The sequence below is a fragment of the Pogoniulus pusillus genome, chromosome 21 (assembly GCF_015220805.1).
Source record: "Pogoniulus pusillus isolate bPogPus1 chromosome 21, bPogPus1.pri, whole genome shotgun sequence".
NCBI lineage: Eukaryota > Metazoa > Chordata > Aves > Piciformes > Lybiidae > Pogoniulus > Pogoniulus pusillus.
In genome coordinates this window covers 19,947,960-19,967,073 of record NC_087284.1, presented here as the reverse complement: position 1 = coordinate 19,967,073, position 19,114 = coordinate 19,947,960, and the positions used below count along the sequence as shown (strand labels likewise).

Genomic DNA, 19,114 nt, shown 5'->3' with positions numbered 1-19,114 from the left:
AGATGATTTTGAACAAGTTAAAAGTGTCTGCAAAAATAAAGGAGCTCTGTAACTGCTGCAGGTGAAACCAATTGGTTTTTTTTAATGTGACAGTGCAAAGGTTCAGCTCTTTCAGTTAAAGGGAGGAAAAAAAGGCTTTCAGGACACACAAAGTCATTATTTTACAGGACTGAAAAACCTTCCTTGTGCAGTGTTTTTGAAGAGTCAGGAAATATCAGCTGTTGTGTGATATCTTTATTGCAAACATGGCACCCAAGGTAATGATTTTCGTTGCTGACACAGAATGAGGTCATAGGAAACTACACAACAACTTCCATAATGAGCCTCCAGAAAATTTAATCTATTAATAGATACACAAATTGTGCCAGGGGAAGTATAGGCTGGATGTTAGGAGGAAGTTCTTTACAGAGAGAGTGATTTGCCATTGGAATGGGCTGCCCAGGGAGGTGATGGAGTCACTGTCCCTGGAGATGAAAAATTATCACAGTGGTGAAAAGGTTGTTTTTAATAGCAGTGTGATGAAGATGAACAGTAGCTTCCTTGGACAATTATCACAGAATGTTAGGGGCTGGAAGGGACCTTGAAAGATCATCTAGTCCAAGCCCCCTGCCAGAGCAGGATCAGCTTTTTTTTCCACCCCCACAGTTCAGTTTTAGGACTTTTTTAATCCCAGTTCCCTCCATCTTCCTCCTTCTTTCCCCCTTCTTCCTCATTTCCTTTCCATCCTTTTGCTCTCCATCTCCCTTCTTTCAGCACCACCTCCCCGTTTCCACTCTATTTGCCCACGCTGCATTTTCCCCTTGTTTTCCCCCAAACTCACAGCACCTGGGCTCTGCTAGTCTCCTCCCACCCCAGGTGTGTCCACTTTGCCCTGCCTGCCCACTCCCCTTTATAATCAGCCCCAGGAAAGGCAGAAGCCCTAAGCTTGCCCAACTGGGCAGAGGGATCCTCCTCCTGGCATCACTGGTGAGTGCCCATGGTGTGCACTGGGTGAATGGTGGAGGGGATCAAAAGGCCGGGGGGCCTGGTGGCCCCCCGGTTTGGTAGGCTAGAGAATTGATGCTCATTCTAACATCACTAGAGAATTGATGCTCATTCTAACATCACTTCTGGGTGCTGGCTGAGCTCTTCTACGTTTAGTTGCTTCTTCCTGCTCACTTATGATCACAGAATCGCAGAACATAGAGGTGGGAAGGTTGATCTGGTGAGGAGTGGCTGAGGGAACTGGGGTTGTTTAGTTCAGAGGAGGCTGAGAGGATACCTTATTGCCCCCTACAACTCCCTGAAAGGAGGCTGGAGTGAGGTGGGAGTTCATCTCTTCTCCCAGGTATCAGGTGATAGAACAAGAGGCAATGGTCTGAAATTGTCCTGGGGGAGGTTTAGGTTGCATATTAAGTAAAATTTCATTGCTGCAAGAAAGAGTGGTCAGGCACAGGTAGTAGAGTCACCACCCCTGGAGGTGTTCAAGAAATGTGTGGACATGGCATCTTGGGATGTGGCTTAATGGCTTCAATCTTAGAGCTCTTTTCCAACTGAAACAATTCTATCGTTTTATGATACATGTACTTCATTTTGAGTTATCTCCACCTTCAGAAGCAGTTATAATTTTTCTTAAGTTTGTCAATCAAGCACAAAAGGAACAGATCCAGGTGAGTTTAGAATGCCTGCAGAGATGGAGGCTCCACCACCTCTCTGGGCAGCCTGCTGCAGGGCTCTGTCATGTATAAAGATCCTCCTCAGGTACAGATGGAACTTATGTGCAGGTTTGTGTCTGCTGCCCTTTGTCCTGCCACCAGGCATCATGACAAGCTTCCAGCAAACACTGCCCAGTGGCTTTTTGTCCTAGTGGAGAGCATCTTCACTGAGCTTCAGACCAAACACAAGTGTCACTGAACTCTAGAGTCCTTCCAGGTGTACAAAGGCCTTCATCTCCCTGAGGGCTTAAACAAATAAAGACAGGTGAGCAGTTGTTGTCCACAGAGCCCCAGAGTCCCATCGTGGTAGAAGTTGGAAGAGGCCTCTGGAGATCATCCAGTCCAATCTCCCTGCTAATGCAGGGGCACCCACAGCAGCTTGCCCAGCATCACAATGCTCTACCGGGTTTGGAAGCTCTCCAGAGGATGAAACTCCACAACCTCTCTGGACAGCCTGCTCCAGGGCTTCAATGCCCTCACACCACAGAAACAGTGTGTTTTCATAGTTCAAGGCTTCATCTAATTAGGGTCTCCTGTTTCCCAGTAGAGTCCAGCCCATCAAAGTGCCACCTCCAGATCATCAAATCAAGAGGATATCAGACATGGTTTACATAAGAATCTGAAAAACTTATTTCTTTCACACTAGCAGATTTCAGAAATGCAAGAGCTATAAATGAAACACAGTTCTATACACATTTCATGTTTAATGAGGGAGGAACAGGAGGTATAGAGAAATATAAGCCCAGTGTAATTCAGCAATTCATGTCATTCTTGCCACTGTGATTTGGTTGACTGCTGCAAGTAGATCTAAATTTCTTTGTATAAACAAGTGGACAGGCTGGGGACAGAGAGACTAGAGAGAGCCAGACAGAAAGAGACCTGGGAGTACTGGTAGATAGTAGCTGAAGGTGAGCCATCAGTGTGCCCAGGTGGCCAAGAGAGCCAATGGCATCCTGGCTTGTATCAGGAACAGTGTGGCCAGCAGGACAAGGGAGGTTATTCTTCCCCTGTACTCAACAGTGGTCAGCCACACCTTGAGTGCTGCATCCAGGTGTTCAGGAAAAGAGTGGCTGAGGCTCTTAGTGCCGTGGACTGGCTAGGGCTAGGTGCTAGGTTGGACTGGATGATCTTGGAGGTCTCTTCCAACCTGGTTGATTCTATGAATGTATTCTTGTACTGCATATTCTGTACATGAGTTCCTGGATACCCATTCAACTGCTGGGTTAGCAGGTATTCATGTACCCACAGGAGTATTAGTTTGCTCCTCTCTCTTCTCTGTGCAATACTAAAATATTAATGAACTGCATCAGAATTCCCTGATATGTAGTCACTTCATATCCAGCTTCCTTTAAAACATCCCAGACAGTCAAATGATAGGACAAGTGTCACAGATACACCTTAAACCACTAACTTGGCATTGTTCATCCAAAACACATATGTTGGGATTTTAACAACGTTGTGAACCTTGCTCAGAGATTTTGTGACAAGCAAAATTCATAACACTTTGGACCAAGGTCTTAAAAAATTCTTTACATATTCCAACATTCCTTTAAAGTAGGTTGCTGGAGCATATTAACATTAGCTTGTCTGTGCTAAGGTTGTGCTTCCAATACTTATTGTTTGCTCATACTGGCTTAGCTCCACCAGCAAACTTAGAACTGTGATGTAACTTGGTGGCTGTAGTAATTATTATCATGAATAGGACATTACCTAAGGGCAGCCAGAGGCATGATCCACTGGAGAAGACTTTCTCATTTTTCTGGTATAACTGCAGGCTTTCTTGATCTGTGACTTGATCTGTGGCACATTCATCCCAACAAGATGGTTAGCTTCCATACTTTTGACAGTAAGGTTTATTTCTAAACAAGTTACCATTCTGCAGAACTAGATTTAGGAAGAAAAAGAATATATATATATATATATATATATAAGATGGGACATGATGGGAGTTGTGGTGACCTTTTATCAGATGCTGCTGAAAAGTTAATGGTGATGTGATGGTGCTTGGTAAAAGTTGTGACAATAAAAGCAGTGCTGATAGCTTGTCTCTACTAAAGTTCATTGTTCTAATAGCACCAAGTGAACCTGACATTGATATCTAGCAACTAGTGCTATCTATAGGGCTTGGCAACAGGTTGCACAGATGATCAGTAGCTGGTTACTTCCAGATGTAGTTCTCTCTGTAATGGCAGTGCATAAAAATTATGCTCTCATGTTGGCCAGAACCATTTGAAGAATCTAAAGAAAAACCTAGAGAGCAAATTCTGAAGGACCTTTGGGTGCCCAAGTCATAATCTGACAAAGGCAAAAATCAATATAGATAACATTTCACTTGTTAGACACTGAAATATTCTTATGGTCTTCGTCTAAAACATTTCCTAAGTATAAAGAAAATATTTTGCTCTCTGTTATGCTTTCTAAAACCGGTTGCTAATTCTTTCTTCAAACTGTCTCCTAGTTTAAAAGATTCCTAAATAGTTACCTTCCCCTTAAGTAATGAAGAAGCAAGGGAAATAAAAAATCCAAGATGCTTCATTGTTTCAAGAGAGGCTCCACTATGCAGCCTGCACATGCTCTGAGGTAATAAAAAATGGATCTTCATTGCATTAAACTCAAGAGAACTCCTTGAGTTCCTTAGTTAAATAGTATTATTAGGTGATAAAGATAGGCAAGCTTTATAAAAAAGACATTCCATGCAAAATTATTGTTTTGATTAACCAGTTAATTTATAGCATCTCTGCCTATCATTTAAACTTTGAAAAAGTACTTTGTTTTTCTGCCAAATTATTGGAATCATAGAATCCCTTCAGTTGGAGAAGACCTTTAAGATCATAAAGTCCAACCATCAACCTAACACTACCATGCCCATTAAAACATGTCCTGAGGTGCCATATCTATATGTTTTTTGGACACCTCCAGGGATGATGACAGGGCAGCCTGTTCCAGTGCAGCCTGTTCCAGTGCCTGACTACTCTTTCAGTAAAGAAATCATTCAAATACTTTAAAGCAGAGCTTTATCATATTAACTGTAGAAACTGTCACCTAAGTAAATCAAAAAGAGTATTTTCCCACAGAAGCACTGGCCTGCGGGTACGGCCAGCTGGGTTGCATCAGAGCAGAGAGGACAGGAGCTGAGGCTGCTCCAGTGCGGAAAGGTGCTCTCAGCCCTGTTTGCTGGGAACATGCTGCTTTACTGCCTTTTTACTGCAGGGTGATGACTCTCATGGGTCCACCTGCCTACAACACACAAGGAGGACCATGTAGGATATCAGGTAAATGTTATCAGCAAGAAGGCTTTAGTGGGAAAGTGAGAACCTCCTAAAAAGTTTCACGTTGTTACCAGGAAACGGTGCTCTCTGGTGGTCCGAGGGGGAAAAAAACTGTTTGGAGACATCTGCTCTATCTTCCATGAGCTAGATTGTAACGCGACTTGAAGCTGAGAAGCAGGAAAGAGAGCGCTTCCTCTGGGGCAAGCGGCTGAGAGCGCGGATCTGCGAGAGGCAATCGGAACCGCTGGGCTGCGCATTGCAAACAGCCAAACGGAGACTTGCGGATCTCCTGCTCATCCAGCTCCTATCTCACACGGAGCCCGGCCTCCACCTTGGCCATCCCCTAGCCTCGCCCAGAAGAGAGGAGACTTTTTACCAACCGCTAGGTGCCAAGAGCCGAGCCGGGACGGCGGACACGACCAACAGCCTTACCCTTGGCAGGACGGAACTGCCCCGCTGATCCAGAAAGAACATCGCTGGCTCCGCGCTGCAGCCTCCGCGGGAGCGGCGGCAAAGCTCCGCCTCCGCTGGCCGGGAACAGCCCGATAAAGGCAGGTGCTGGCAAGCACCAGGACCCCAGCTGGAAGCATCTGCCTATGCACGGAGCCCCTGGCCACTCCTTGGCCACCCCGTGCCCGGCGGCACCTGAGCCAGACAGTGCCGGCTGCGGCGGGACAGCACCCTCGCAGCGCACACCCATCTCGTCTGCCGCAGCCTTCGGTCGCGTCTCTCGCAAGGGACAAGGATCTCGACCCCAAGGACCTCCGAAGGGGCGGGATTTCTCCGAGAAGGGGAAGCAGAGTTTTTGTTGTGTGGCTTGGAGATGAGGCAAGTATCTGGAGTGGTGTTCCTCCTGGGGCTGATGGCTTTCCCAGCGGCGCTGGGACACAGAAGCTCTGGAAGCTCTAAGAATAGCAGCCAGCCTCAAAGCTTTGCCATCGTCTCTTTCAAATGGGATCACGTCAAGGATCCTTATATCATTACACTCTGGATACTTGTGGCCAGCTTGGCCAAAATCGGTGAGTCTGGAGTTCTATCTTAATACACGTCCCTTGCCCCTTTCCCCTGCCCCACCCAGCATAAATTAAGAAGGTTTATTGTAAACCCACTGACTTGTTTTGGGGAACTTAACTCTGTACTCTGCCCTCATTTCCTAATACTGCCCTACGCGGTGCTTAGCAGTGTGCTTTTCACCTGCCCCAGTGGGTTATCCAGTTCAGCGCATAAGACTGTGACTTCTTCATCTGCTCCCTGCGAAGCCTTGCAATTCCTTGAAACCCCTGCATTACTGTTGCTACCGAGAAAACCTCTTCAAAGAAGTTAAACACATTATGATATGTTATTCTCCTGATTAGGATTGGTAGAGACGTGCATGAAGTTAGTCTTGTCTGCTTGGCATTGCACTGCACAATTAGTGAAAGTGCCTAATTAGTAAAGGTAATACATTATTACCAGACCATCCGATGCAGGTGGAAAAAAAAATACAAGCTTTAGAGCACAGAGAATTTTCTTTAAGAAGCCAGAAGCGGTGTTAGCAAGGACTTAGTCTAATTTCAGTGCAGTTCAAGTGGGTTTATATCAATGTTCTAACTCTCCTATTCTGAACTTTAGAACTTTTCCAAAAGCAAGCTTGTATTAGTGGCACTGCAGTGACTGGGGGAGTCAGTGTTTAATTGGAATGGATTTTATTTGCTTGATGCTATTATTTTCAGTCCTTTAACCTTCAGATATAAAAAAAACCCCAGACCTCCAGTTTGGTTGACATCGAAAACATAAATTTCAACTTTCATTAAATTAACTCTGAAATCATTCCCGATGCAGAATACGATCAGCTGAAAAAATCTTACTAATGTCTTTCTATACTTGCACTGTTGGTAATAATTTGGGGCACCAGAATCACATTCCGTGAATTTTGCATGTCACAGAGAATAGAAGACGTAAAAATAGACACTTAGGTAGGTGTTGTCTAACACCTAAGACAAACACAGTTGAGGCTTGGATGGAAAAAGTTGTTTTCAAATCCTAATAAAACATTTTACAAATGAATAAGTTATATAGAGATGATACTGTAAAGCGTTTTTTGCCTTTAGTTGCATCTTGCGTTTCGCTTGGTTGACTGTAGATAATACAACTTAATTGCTGCATTACCTAGATTACATAAACATAGTTTGGGTTTAATTGACTTTTATTGCTGAGTTACATGAAGTACAAAGCCAGATACAGGAAAAGAGCAGTGACAACGTTGAGTCCCTAGAAAATTGTGCTAACTAAACTAATATGCAGGTTGCTCATTTGGACCTTCTTATTCAGATAGTCTTCTAAATAAGCATTTGCACTCTCTGTTACTAAGACTTGGCTGCTTTGTACATGTGCCAGAGTTGTACAGTTTTTATGGCTGCACAACAATATTGGTGTTAGGTCAGAAACCCAATGAAGCTAACAGGATAGTTTGTCCTATGCTATACTGCAATGGCCCCGATTAAGTTTAGTTTGGATTAAAGTGAGCCACTTTACCATGAAGTCCTCAATATATACACTAATTTGCACTTGAAGTTCAGAAACCCCACGCTAGTGGTTCTGTTTTTAAATTCTTTACCCTTATTTCACAGCTGCACAGAGCATGCCAATTACTAACAGATAGTATCTATCATCAACTCCATCATTTTCCTTCCTCAGAGCTCTCAAACTTTGTCCTTTTTGCCTCTTTGCATTTGTGATTTCAGTCGTCTACCACTCTGCACGTTGTCCCTTGAAGCAATGGGCAGCTGCTATATTCCACCAAGAGCTCCTGCTTTCCCCACCAGTCCCAGATAGCATATAGAAAAGCAAAACTGTGCACTCACCATTCAATTGGGTATTAATGAAGAAAGTGAAGTTGTTCATATAAGTCAATGAGAAAGGGAACAACTTTGTCAGTCTTCAATCTGCCTTGGTGTGTCAAGGGTTCTGGAAAGTGGACCAAGAGATCTGTCAGATGATTTTGAATAGCAAAAATGCTACGCTGGATCAAAGAAGCTTTACACATTCGAAAAGCAGACAGAAAAGAACTGAGGAAGAAAATACACAACACCTGCCCTTGTGCCTCTTGTTTTACTGCCTGAAAGAGGGCAAAGGTAGTGGTGTCAAAATGCTGGGTTTGCTGTGGGGTTTTCGGCAGAGGAGGGGCTGTTCTTAGACATAGAAGCTCACCTCTTCAAGGCTACAGAGGCTGGAGGGCTATTTTAAGGTTGGTTGATGGGCTGTTTGGTCAGCAAAGGGTATTCTGGGAATTGCAGTTGGTAGCTGAGATTGAAAATCGTGTGAAAACACTTTGCCTTCTCTCGCATTAGAATAACCTTAGGGCTTTGGGGCAGTTTGTTTTATTTCGTCTGTTCAGTAGGAGATTCTTGTGGGTTTTCTGATGCTGTGTGCTTTTAGAATGTAAATTGGTGTTGACAACGTAGTCTGCAACACAGACTATTGCACGTGAAGCCTCATAAGCATCTGAAAAACTGTATTTAGTTTCATGTAAAGAATGCTTCTGTCTCCTGGGCAAGTGTGAGGATTGCTGCCAATGAAACCATGGAAGAAAAAGCTTCATAGAGTCGGCATTCATGCACTATAGGAAATGAATTAATTTGTCCCTATCTACTGATGCACCTCGGTGTATACTATATATTATAATTATTATAATAGAATATATAATATTTAATACACACCTCAGTGTATATTATATATTATAATTAATTATTTTAATTATAAATACTATATATAATATACACCTCAGTGTATATTATATATTATAATTTATTTGATCTGACCCTCTGCATTTGAAATGTTCCAGCACTTCATTCTAAGGTACTCTCTGTTCCACTTTGGCTAACTATCTGTATTTCCCCCTTTGATAGGCTCTCTTATCACTGCAAAGGAGTTTTCTTATGGGATAAGACCAATAAACTACTTAAATGCGTAAAACTAAGTCAGGAAAAACATCTTAAACATCTTATCTGCATGAAAAGGGTACATGAGTTACAGCTAAGGACTCTCCTACGGGACTTCAGCTGTCCAGTTCCCGGTACCTCAGTCCTCCAGGTGAAACAAGCAATACCAAGAGTAAAGAGCCCACATAATTACATCTGTGTATGTACATATAATTACAGACTAGGGCATTTCCTACTGCAAATAAGTTTTTAAGTATGTGACCTCTTTAATTAACATGCTGGTTTAAGGAACACGTGCATGCTGACCAGCCTTGCACATGCCTTCCAACTTCATTTCGTCATGCACTCTCCTCCTGTATATGTTTTAATAGAGCACATCTTGAAAATAAATGTTTTACTTGCAGACATGCAGGAGATACAAAAAGGAGCAGGAAACTTTGCTACAGAAAGAGGCAGAAGTAAAGGGGAAATCAAGGGGAAAAAAATTGGAAGCAGGTAGAAGGGAAAGAATAATTGGTTCAGGAGATAAAAAGTGGGCGAGAGAACAGTTTAAATTCTGAATATTGTATCCATTTGTTTTTTTGAGGACATTTCTGAGGTTATGTCTATTGGGGGAAAATGGTGTGTTTTTTTTTTACTTGAGGGATATGCACTGCATGCTGCTATATTTGTTCAAAAGCCTAGAAAACAGAAAATATTTTACTTACATTTTCACTTGAGATTGTGTTGGATGATTAGGGGACTGCAGGGCATGGCTTATGAGGAGAGGCTGAGGGACCTGGGGCTTTTTAGCCTGGAGAAAAGACTTAGAGAGGATTCGATAAATGTTTGTAAGTATCTGAAAGCTGGTCAGGAGCAGGGGGACAGGCTCTGCTCACTGCTCCCTGGGATAGGAAAAGGAGCAACAGGTGTAAGTGGCAGCACAGGAGGTTCCGCCGCAGGACAAAGGGGAACTTCTTTACTGTAAGGGTCACAGAGCACTGGAATAGGCTTCTCGGAGAAGTTGTGGAGTCTCCTTCTCTGGAGCCTTTGAAGGCCTGTCTGGATGTGTTCCTCTGTGATCTGTGTTAGATAGCATTGTCCTGCTCCGGCAGGGGGGTTGGACTCGATGATCTCTTGGGTCCCTTCCAACCCCTAACATCCTGTGAGCCTGTGGAACTTGCAGGATTCATACTTGTGGTTTAAATCCTTTTGTGTTCTATGGCATTTGTCAGAAGGATAGTTAATTGCTTGTCCCAAAAGAATAAAACCCAGGCCTACAAAGCAGCCTTTCTGTCTGTTTAGCCTAAACTTGTTCAGTGTGGAGCAGATGAGCAACTGTAAGGAACAGTAGGAGAGTGACTCTCAACAGACACGAGGAAGGGTACATAGTTTATTCCCAGTCTAAGAATGTCACAAAAGCTTTTTTTTTCTTGTATCTTTTTTTTTTTAGATGTTTGTGTAGTTGTGCACCAAATCTAAAGGCTTTTATATTAGAAATTAAAAAGTGGAGTCAACTTTGAATCCACGGCAGCTGGTAAATCCATCTAAAGGGATGCAACAACTCTTTGGAGGAGGGGGAATGAGTCAATAAAAATGAACTAACACTTCACCAGCAATAGAACAAGGGGACACAGTCTCAAGTTGTGCTAGGGTAGGTATAGGCTGGATATTAGGAAGAAGTTCTTCACAGAGAGAGTGATTGGCATTGGAATGGGCTGCCCAGGGAGGTGGTGGAGGCACCATTCCTGGGGGTCTTCAAGCAAAGCCTGGCTGAGGCACTCAGTGCCATGGTCTAGTTGAGTGGCTAGGGCTGGGTGCTAGGTTGGACTGGATGATCTTGGAGGTCTCTTCCAACTTGGTTGATTCAATGATTCTTAGGAGAAATTTGGACTAATGATAACTCAAAAAAAAAAAATACTGTGTCGGCTGTGCTCGTTGAGTCTGTCAGCTCTTGAGGAAAAGATGAGCTGCAAACCACAATCTGTGGTAGATTTACAGAGATAGGGTTCCTACAGATCCTTTCCTTGCTGCACGTCTGGCCTCCTTCATGCTGTCTCTCAGTGCTCTGAGAAAGAAGCCCTGCTGAGTATTTCCTTAACATAAACAATTGCGGCAGAGAATTTTAAGCATGCTAGGGATGGGCTAGGGAAGGAGCTGTGAAATGCAGGTTAACAACGCATCCAATTTAGACTCCTGAGGCAATGTTTCCTTGGGAGAAATCAATACCCCTCCCTCCAAACCGCTGTCAGGACAAAAGCCCATTTGACTCAGAAGTTTCTGCTCTTGTCATTTCAGCACTAGTGCGAAGTGGCAATTCCCTTCCCTTTTAATAATAGCAAAATGATGTGGAAGCAGCTATCCTGTTGGCAGTTCTTCGGTAAATAGCATCTTCAAGAAGAAACGTTGAGGGATGCTTAGCAGCAATTGACTGGAGATTATTAACTGAAAAGAGGCAGGGACTCAAATGATGAGGATGCTACCAGTCTCATTGCTAGAGTGTGAAAAGTGGTTTTCATTAGCAGGTCCTAATATCACAGGGTGTCAGGGGTCGGAAGGGACACAAAGAGATCATCGAGTCCACACCCCCTGCCAGAGCAGGACCATAATCTAGCTCAGGTCATAGAGGAATGCATCCAGACAGGCCTTGAAAGTCTCCAGAGAAGGAGACTGACTCCACAGCCTCTCTGGAGAGCCTGTTCCAGTGCTCTGTGACCCTTAGCAGTAACAAAGTCCCCCCTTGAGGTGGAGCCTCCTGTGCTGCAGCTTACCTCCATTGCTCCTTGTCCTATCCCAGGAAGCAGTGAGCAGAGCCTGTCCCCTGCTCCTGACCCGCAGCCCTCAGGTATTTATAAAGCATTAATTAAATTCCCTCTCAGCCTTCTCCAGGCTAAAAAGCCCCAGGTCCCTCAGCCTCTCCTTATCAGGCAGTGCTCCACTCCTCTAATCATTTTTGTAGCCCTCCACTGGACCCTCTCCAGCAGATCCCTGTCCCTTTTAAACTGGGGAGCCCAAAACTGAACACAGTACTCAAGATGGGGTCTCAGCAGGGCAGAGCAGAGGGGCAGGAGAAAGGATTTTGCACTGTGAGTGGGAAGTCTGGGCTTGGCTAGGTCCTGTTATATTCTGAAGATGACAAGGAAAATCTTTTACAGTGAAAGCTGGAACAAGTTGGCATCATCTGTAAGGGAGGCATATGCATTTCATTTCTGGATACAGCCTTTTATTCTCTAGCTTACAAAACAAGTACCCAGGAATACTTCAGCTTTGTGGTGGCAGCTGTTACATAAGCAGGGTGCCTTCAGTTTAGAAAGGTGGCTGTGCTCTTGTATACTGCTGTTTAGAACACTTGTGAGCTAGAAATGTTAAGTGTTGTAAAATCCCTGCTACCTAGGGCAACGTTTTAGGCACCTGAAAGGAACATTTCCAACACAGAATAACATCTTAGTGTTTCCAGTTCTGGGAACAACTTCATAAACCATGTCTTTGTGAAATTAATAATCTGCAAATGGATGCCTGTTTCCATAGACTATTTCCATTTTACTCTTGTACCTTACCCACCTTTTTCTTGTCCTTCCTGTCACACAACATCACTTTTCTCCCTTCCCCCTCTAAGTCTTGCAAGTCTCCAGTTTGAATTATTTAGAGCAGGGAAGAAGATCTCGGGACAGTATAATTCGACAAGATTCAGATTACATCCCCTGACGAATAGCAAATGTACAATGGTGACTTGTGTGAATTACATAAGAAAACAATGGCATTTTGAGAATGGCCCTGAATTGAGTACAGCTCAGGCATGCATACCTAAGAAAGGATCTCTGCCATCAATTACTTTCAGGCACCTGTGTGCAAAGTGCTCGGTGTTCTCTCTAAAACAATGGAATTCTTTTAATTCTGTAGTCTTGGGACTGTTGAAACCATTGATTTATGGTTTTGGAGCTTAAACGACTTACTACTAGGAGTGAGCTGCAACCCCCCGAAGTGATTCTAAATCTCTCATGCGGTAATGCAGCAGAAGTGCTAAGGGCAAACCAGCAAACCCTTCCAGATGCACACAGGTTTCTTCAAGCTGAAGGCTTTGTGTGATCCCCTTTGCTTTTGTGGAGCTTCGTGTGTTAGAAATGCCTAGCAGGGGAGCTCCTATTGAAATCCTGAAATATTGCTTTCACCTGGCAATAAGAAAGTTGCTTTTCCAGTTGTTAGGACTTGCAGTACCAGAAGTTTATCAAAAGTGAGTGTTTCACCACCCGTTTGCCTTAAAAGAAATATTTTCAATTCGAATACAGGTCTTCTTTTTCCTCTTTTCTCTGTTGCTCTGAATTAATAGAGTACTGGACTGCAGAGTTGCTCTGTTTCCTCTCTTGCTCTGAATTATGTATTGCAGAGTTTCTCTGTTGCTCTGAATTAATGGAGTAATAGCTTGCAGAGTTCGTCCTTATGGCTTGTTCTAGTCCAAGATGCAATGTTGAGTCCAAAGCTATAGAGTATTGTTTCTCATCTGAATATTCTTCTTGCTCTCTCAGGACATTTTCTCTGTTTTTTTCTCATCTTTCTGCTGTAGTGCAATTAAACTAACATCCCAGAGGTCTAATGGCTCTAATTATTTTCCAACTACCTAACAAGTGCCACCGATTTCAAATTGCAGACCACTAAAGCAGCCTTGGCAAACTGCAAAGCTTGGCTGGTTGGCTGTGTTGTAATGGTTTGATTCCTTTCATAAAACTGCTTACAAAGGAGTCACCCTCGTGGAAGAAGCAACTTGATACGCAGTTGGCTGACATGTAAAGCACTGTGTAGTCATAAATACTGAAACCACCAAGATGGAATGCAAGACCTCAAGTGGAAACACTTTTTAATTAAGTCACAAATGTTTAATGTTTATTGACAGAAGAAGAAAACTGGGAGATATGGTGCAAAACTTGTGCAAAAGCAGGGGGTTTACATAGATGGATCAGGAGAGTTTTCTCCCTCCAATAACTGCTGTTGGAATGGGCTGCCCAGGGAGGTGGTGGAGTCACTGTCCCTGGAGGTGTTCAAGCAAAGCCTGGCTGAGGCACTTAGTGCCATGGTCTAGTTGACTGGATAGGACTGGGTGCTAGGTTGGACTGGCTGATCTTGGAGGTTTGTTCTAACCTGCTTGATTCTATGATAACTGAAAGTAGAAGTCATTCTAGATTCACTAATACGTGCCCAGGTGAGTTCCTCTAACTGAAAGTAGAAGTCATTCTAGATTCACTTATGTGCCTGGATGAGTTCTTCTAACTGAAAGTAGAAGTCATTCTAGAGTCACTAATATGTGCCTAGGTGAGTAGTTCTAACTGAAAGTAGAAGTCATTCTAGAGTCACTAGTATGTGCCTAGGTGAGTAGTTCTAACTGAAAGTAGAAGTCATTCTAGAGTCACTAGTATGTGCCTAGGTGAGTTCCTCTCACTGAAAGTAGAAGTCATTCTAGAGTCACTAGTATGTGCCTGGGTGAGTTCTTCTAACTGAAAGTAGAAGTCATTCTAGAGTCACTAATATGTGCCTAGGTGAGTAGTTCTAACTGAAAGTAGAAGTCATTCTAGAGTCACTAGTATGTGCCTGGGTGAGTTCTTCCAACTGAAAGTAGAAGTCATTCTAGAGTCACTAAATATGTCCCTAGCTGAGTTCTTCTGCTTTTATCTATGGAAAAAACAAATGCCTTGGCCTTCTGTCAGCTCTGACATAAAAACAAAAGCACCAAGAAAGAAAATAGGTCAGTAGACTGGTTTTCAAAAACATTTGGTTATGATTTTCTCTATTTCAATTGCACTTTAAGTGGGGAAAAAAAAACACCTGGAAGCATTATGTATTCATTCACTTCCAAAAGTTAGGCTTTGAGGAAAAGATTAAATCTTCAGAAACCTACAAAGGTCTTGACCCAGTAAGATTTCATAATAAAAATCTCCCTGGTGCACAGAGATTGGAAACTGATAAAAAGCCTTGTCTAAACACAAACCTGATTTTATATTAACTATTTTGTCATAGCCAAGACATGCAACTCCTTTATTAAAATGAATGTTGTTACATTGATTTGGTGGTATAATAGTATTCCAGGGACTAGATGACATAGGCTGATGATGTGAGATGGCTTTATGGAAATCTAAGTACATCAGTACTAAAAGTTGTGCTGGAGGAATAGTTGTTCTGTGAGCCTACATAAAACTAAAAGTAGTTGCAGTATAGAGTTAATACAATCCTCCTAATTTAGGGGAATAGCACTACTTAGTTGTGGGAGGTGACTTTGGGACAGTAGTCATCTGAGGAACAGTATTCTTTCGAATTGGGTCAGTCATTGCTAAGTAATTGTGTTAAAGGCTTGAGTCAGTCCTACGCTGCTCCTGTGAGGTATCTGTCTTTGATGGCTGGGGGGAAGGACACAGGGGTACACATGTAGTGTCCTGTAACAGGCATCAGTTTGATATTTTGCCTTACACTAGGTCTCCTGCAGCTTTTGCACAAGCATAGTCACAGGATAGCTGAGGTTGGAAGGGAGGTCTGAAGGTCACCTCAGTCTGACCTCCCTGTTCAACCAGAGCAACATACAGCTGGCTGCTCAGAACCATGTCCAGACAGCTTTTGAATACCTCCAAGGCTTGAAGACTCCACAAGTTTTCTGGGCAGTCTGTACCAACTCTTGCCACACTCACAGTGAAAAAATGTTTCCTGGTGTTGGCTGGAAACTTCCCATGTCTCTCTGAACGTTGCCTCTGACTCTGTCACTGGGTACCACAGAAAAAGGGCTGGATCTGCCCTCCTCACACTCTCTCATCAGATATTTATGCACACTGATGTGATTCCCTCTAGAGCTTTATCCAGGTTCAACAGTCTCAGTGGCCCTCTGTCTTTGCAGCCCTTCACTGAACTCTGCCCAGTGCATCCACGGCTCTCTGGTATGCAGGAGCCCACAGCTGGACGCAGTACTCCTAGTGTCGACTCACCAGTGCTGAGTGGAGGAGGAGGGTTATGTCCCTAGGCCTGCTTGGCAATACTTTGCCTAATGCAGCTGATGAGTATTCCAGTGGCCTTCTTGGCTGGGAGGGCACACTGCCATCTCCTGTTCTACTTGCTGTCCACTGGGAATCTCAAGGCACTTTTTGCAAAGCTTCTTTCCTGCAGGGTGGCCCCAAGTACACATCTGCTGCATGGTGTTCCTCCTTGCTGTGAGCAGGTCTTTGCACCTCTCCTTGCTGAGCCTCCTGAGGACACTGTCAGCTCATTTCTCCAGCCTGTCCAGGTCCCTCTGGATGGCAGTAGAACTGTCTTCTCTATTGGCTGCTTCTCCCAGTTTTGAGCCATCAGCAGATCTGCTAAGAGTAGACTGTGCCCCATCATCCAGATCATTAATGAACATGTTGAACAGGACTGGATCCAGTACTGGCCTCTGGTGTACACTGCTAGTTACTGGCCTCCAATTAGACTATCCACCACTGATCAACACCCACAGAGCTCTGCCATTCAGCCAGTTTTCAGTCCATCTCCCTATTTGCTCATCCATCCCCTAGAATAACAGCTTGAGGAGCTACAAAGCTCTTACAGAAACAGTGTGAAAGGCCTTACTGAAGGCTCAGTAGACTGGCCACTGCCCTCCCATCATCTACCAGGCTTACCCTTTAACCATGTAGGTTAACCAGGTGGGTCAAGCATGACTTTTTCTTCATGAAGTCATGTTTATTACTGCTGAGGAATTTCTAGTCATTCATGTGCCTGGGAATGGTTTCCAGAATTAGTTGCTCTGTCAGACCTGCAGATTCTGGACTTTGGATTACCAGTGTTCATACATGCATGGGCACTATATCCATATCCCACCTGGTCAAAGAATGCAATGCTTCTGCATGCTGTCTTTGGTGGAATATGTATACTTTGATTAACTGGAGCAAAACTGTGTGCTAACATGGAGGAGAGAAGAATACATGATGGCCATGTGATGACTACAGTGTTCCTGCAATCATGAATCAAAGAAAGAAATGACAACTGCAATCATGAACTAAATAAAAAAAGGACAAGCTACCCACATAAAGTTTGGTTCTTCTCTGTCCTGGATGCTTTCCAATCAGAATGAGTTCAATTTTCTGCTCTAACTATCTTTCACTCATATGTCACCCATTCTTCTCCCTTCTCATAGATGATACAGTATGAGTTCCAGCTCTTATTTTAGATAAAATATTATTTGGAATGCAGTGATGTTACTTGATGGGGTTGTGCAGTGAGATCTATTAACTGGTTGTATTAAGCTCAAGCAATAGCTAGCTGATTCAGCAGGATCACATAAACCTGGAGGTGGCAGATGTATTTCTGGCTTCCTGCAGAACAGGAAGAGAGGTCTGCTTCCTGCAAATCTCTTATCTGCCCACAGATATGGCCAGAAAGAGCTCTTCTGTTGTTCGCCTCTGTATTAGGTACATATTGCTTATGGGTCTCTGTTTACCTGAATTGCATCACTGTTACTGTGGAATCCTATCACAGCTTCCTTATTTCTAATTTCTAATATTTTTCTTAAGAAGGCCACCTTTATTCTCCTAAAATAAGAAATCCAGCCCAACCAACCAAAAGAGACCCCTCAGGCAAAACTATGTGGCTATATTTAGAATCATAGAATCAACCAGGTTGGAAGAGACCTTCAATCTCATCCAGTCCAACCCATCACCCAGTCCTGTCCAGTCAACCAGACCATGGCACTAAGTGCCTCATCCAGGCTGTTTTTGGAACACCTCCAGAGACATTGTCTCCACCACCTCCCAGGGCAGCCCATTCCAATAGCAAATCACTCTCTCATTAGCAAATGAATAGGCATTTAGAATCGTAGAATCAACCAGGTTGGAAGAGACCTCCAAGCTCATCCAGTCCAACCTAGCACCCAGCCCTAGCCAGGCAATCAGACCATGGCACTAAGTGCCTCAGCCAGTGTTTTTTGGAACACTTCAAGGGATGGTGACTCCATGGCCTCCCTGGGCAGCCCATTCCAATAGCAAATCACTCTCTCTGTCCAGAACTTGCTCCTAACATATTTCCTCTCCTGCAGGAAATACCAGGCTCCTCAGAGAGGTTGTGGGGTCTCCTATGCGGACTTTGAAGGCCTGTCTGGATGTGTTCCTCTGTGCTCTGTGTAAGATAGGATTGTCCTGCTCCATCAGGGGGGTTGGACTCGATGGTCTCCTTGGGTCCCATCCAAGCCCTAACATCCTGTGTGATTCTGTGTGAAAGGATTTTGTCATAAACTACTGCCCAATAGATTCTGTCAATATCTCCCTTAGTCACAATCTCTTACCTTGAATTAGCACTGTAAGGTCTTTGAGACTTTACTCTCTAGAGCCTGAAGCAGATAGCCTTTTTCTTGGCCAACCTGTCCTCAGGGGAACCCCTCCAGTGGCTCCACCCTGTGTATCTTAGAGGATGTTGGCTTTTAGAGTGTAAATAGAACATGCATACCAAGGCTTAGTTTTTTCCCCACTAAGAAGGCATTTCTTAAGCAAGAGGAAGAGTCAGCATCATTTTGTTCTCTTCAATGTTATGCTAAGTATGGCTTCATACCAGGGACCCACCTTTCTGTCTGCTCACAATAATCCTATAGATCTTCATTCCTCAAAGCTCAATATGGGCAGTTAGTCACAGCTGCAGAGTTTGAAGTGATTTCCTATTTTGGTCCTTTTTTTTTTTCTTCTTTTTTTTTGCTTTTGTGTTCCACATCTCTTACGTAGCAAAGTCTCACAATTCAAGACAAGAACAACAAGGTGGAAGCTCACTCAAACTATCATTGTGGTTGCACAGCATCCAAAACAGAATCTGGTTGCCTGAAACTCACAGTGGAAATTTTATGCTGCTTATGCAGTGAAAATGTCTGGAAAGGGAAAGCTGATTTTGTTACTTTCTTCTTGAAAATACTTAAACCACTGTGTGCACACTTCCAGAGGTCTTCTTAGAAATAAAGAACAGAACAAGTTCAGGATCAACGTGTTTGGTTCTGCACCGGGTGATAGATACGGCATTAGAAGAATCACAGATTCTTCATAGAATCATAGAATCAACCAGGTTGGAAGAGACCTCCAAGCTCAGCCAGTCCAACCTAGCACCCAGCCCTAGCCAGTCAACTAGACCATGGCACTAAGTGCCTCAGCCAGGCTTTGCTTGAACACCTCCAGGGATGGTGACTCCACCACCTCCCTGGGCAGCCCATTCCAATGCCAATCACTCTCTCTGCCAACAACTTCCTAACAACATCCAGCCTATACTTCCC

At 43.7% G+C, this 19,114-nt stretch overlaps 1 protein-coding gene across 1 annotated transcript in view; it reads left to right on the top strand.

Moving 5' to 3' along the window:
- The first annotated feature begins 930 nt into the window (after positions 1-930).
- Positions 931-19,114, top strand: part of SLC9A3 (solute carrier family 9 member A3) — a 69,647-nt gene continuing 51,463 nt past the window's right edge. Inside the window, exons 1-3 of the mRNA XM_064161171.1 lie at positions 931-966; positions 4,769-4,966; positions 5,038-5,982. Coding sequence (XP_064017241.1) covers positions 5,787-5,982 — 196 coding nt within the window. The 5' untranslated portion in view covers positions 931-966; positions 4,769-4,966; positions 5,038-5,786. The remainder of the gene's footprint in view (positions 967-4,768; positions 4,967-5,037; positions 5,983-19,114) is intronic.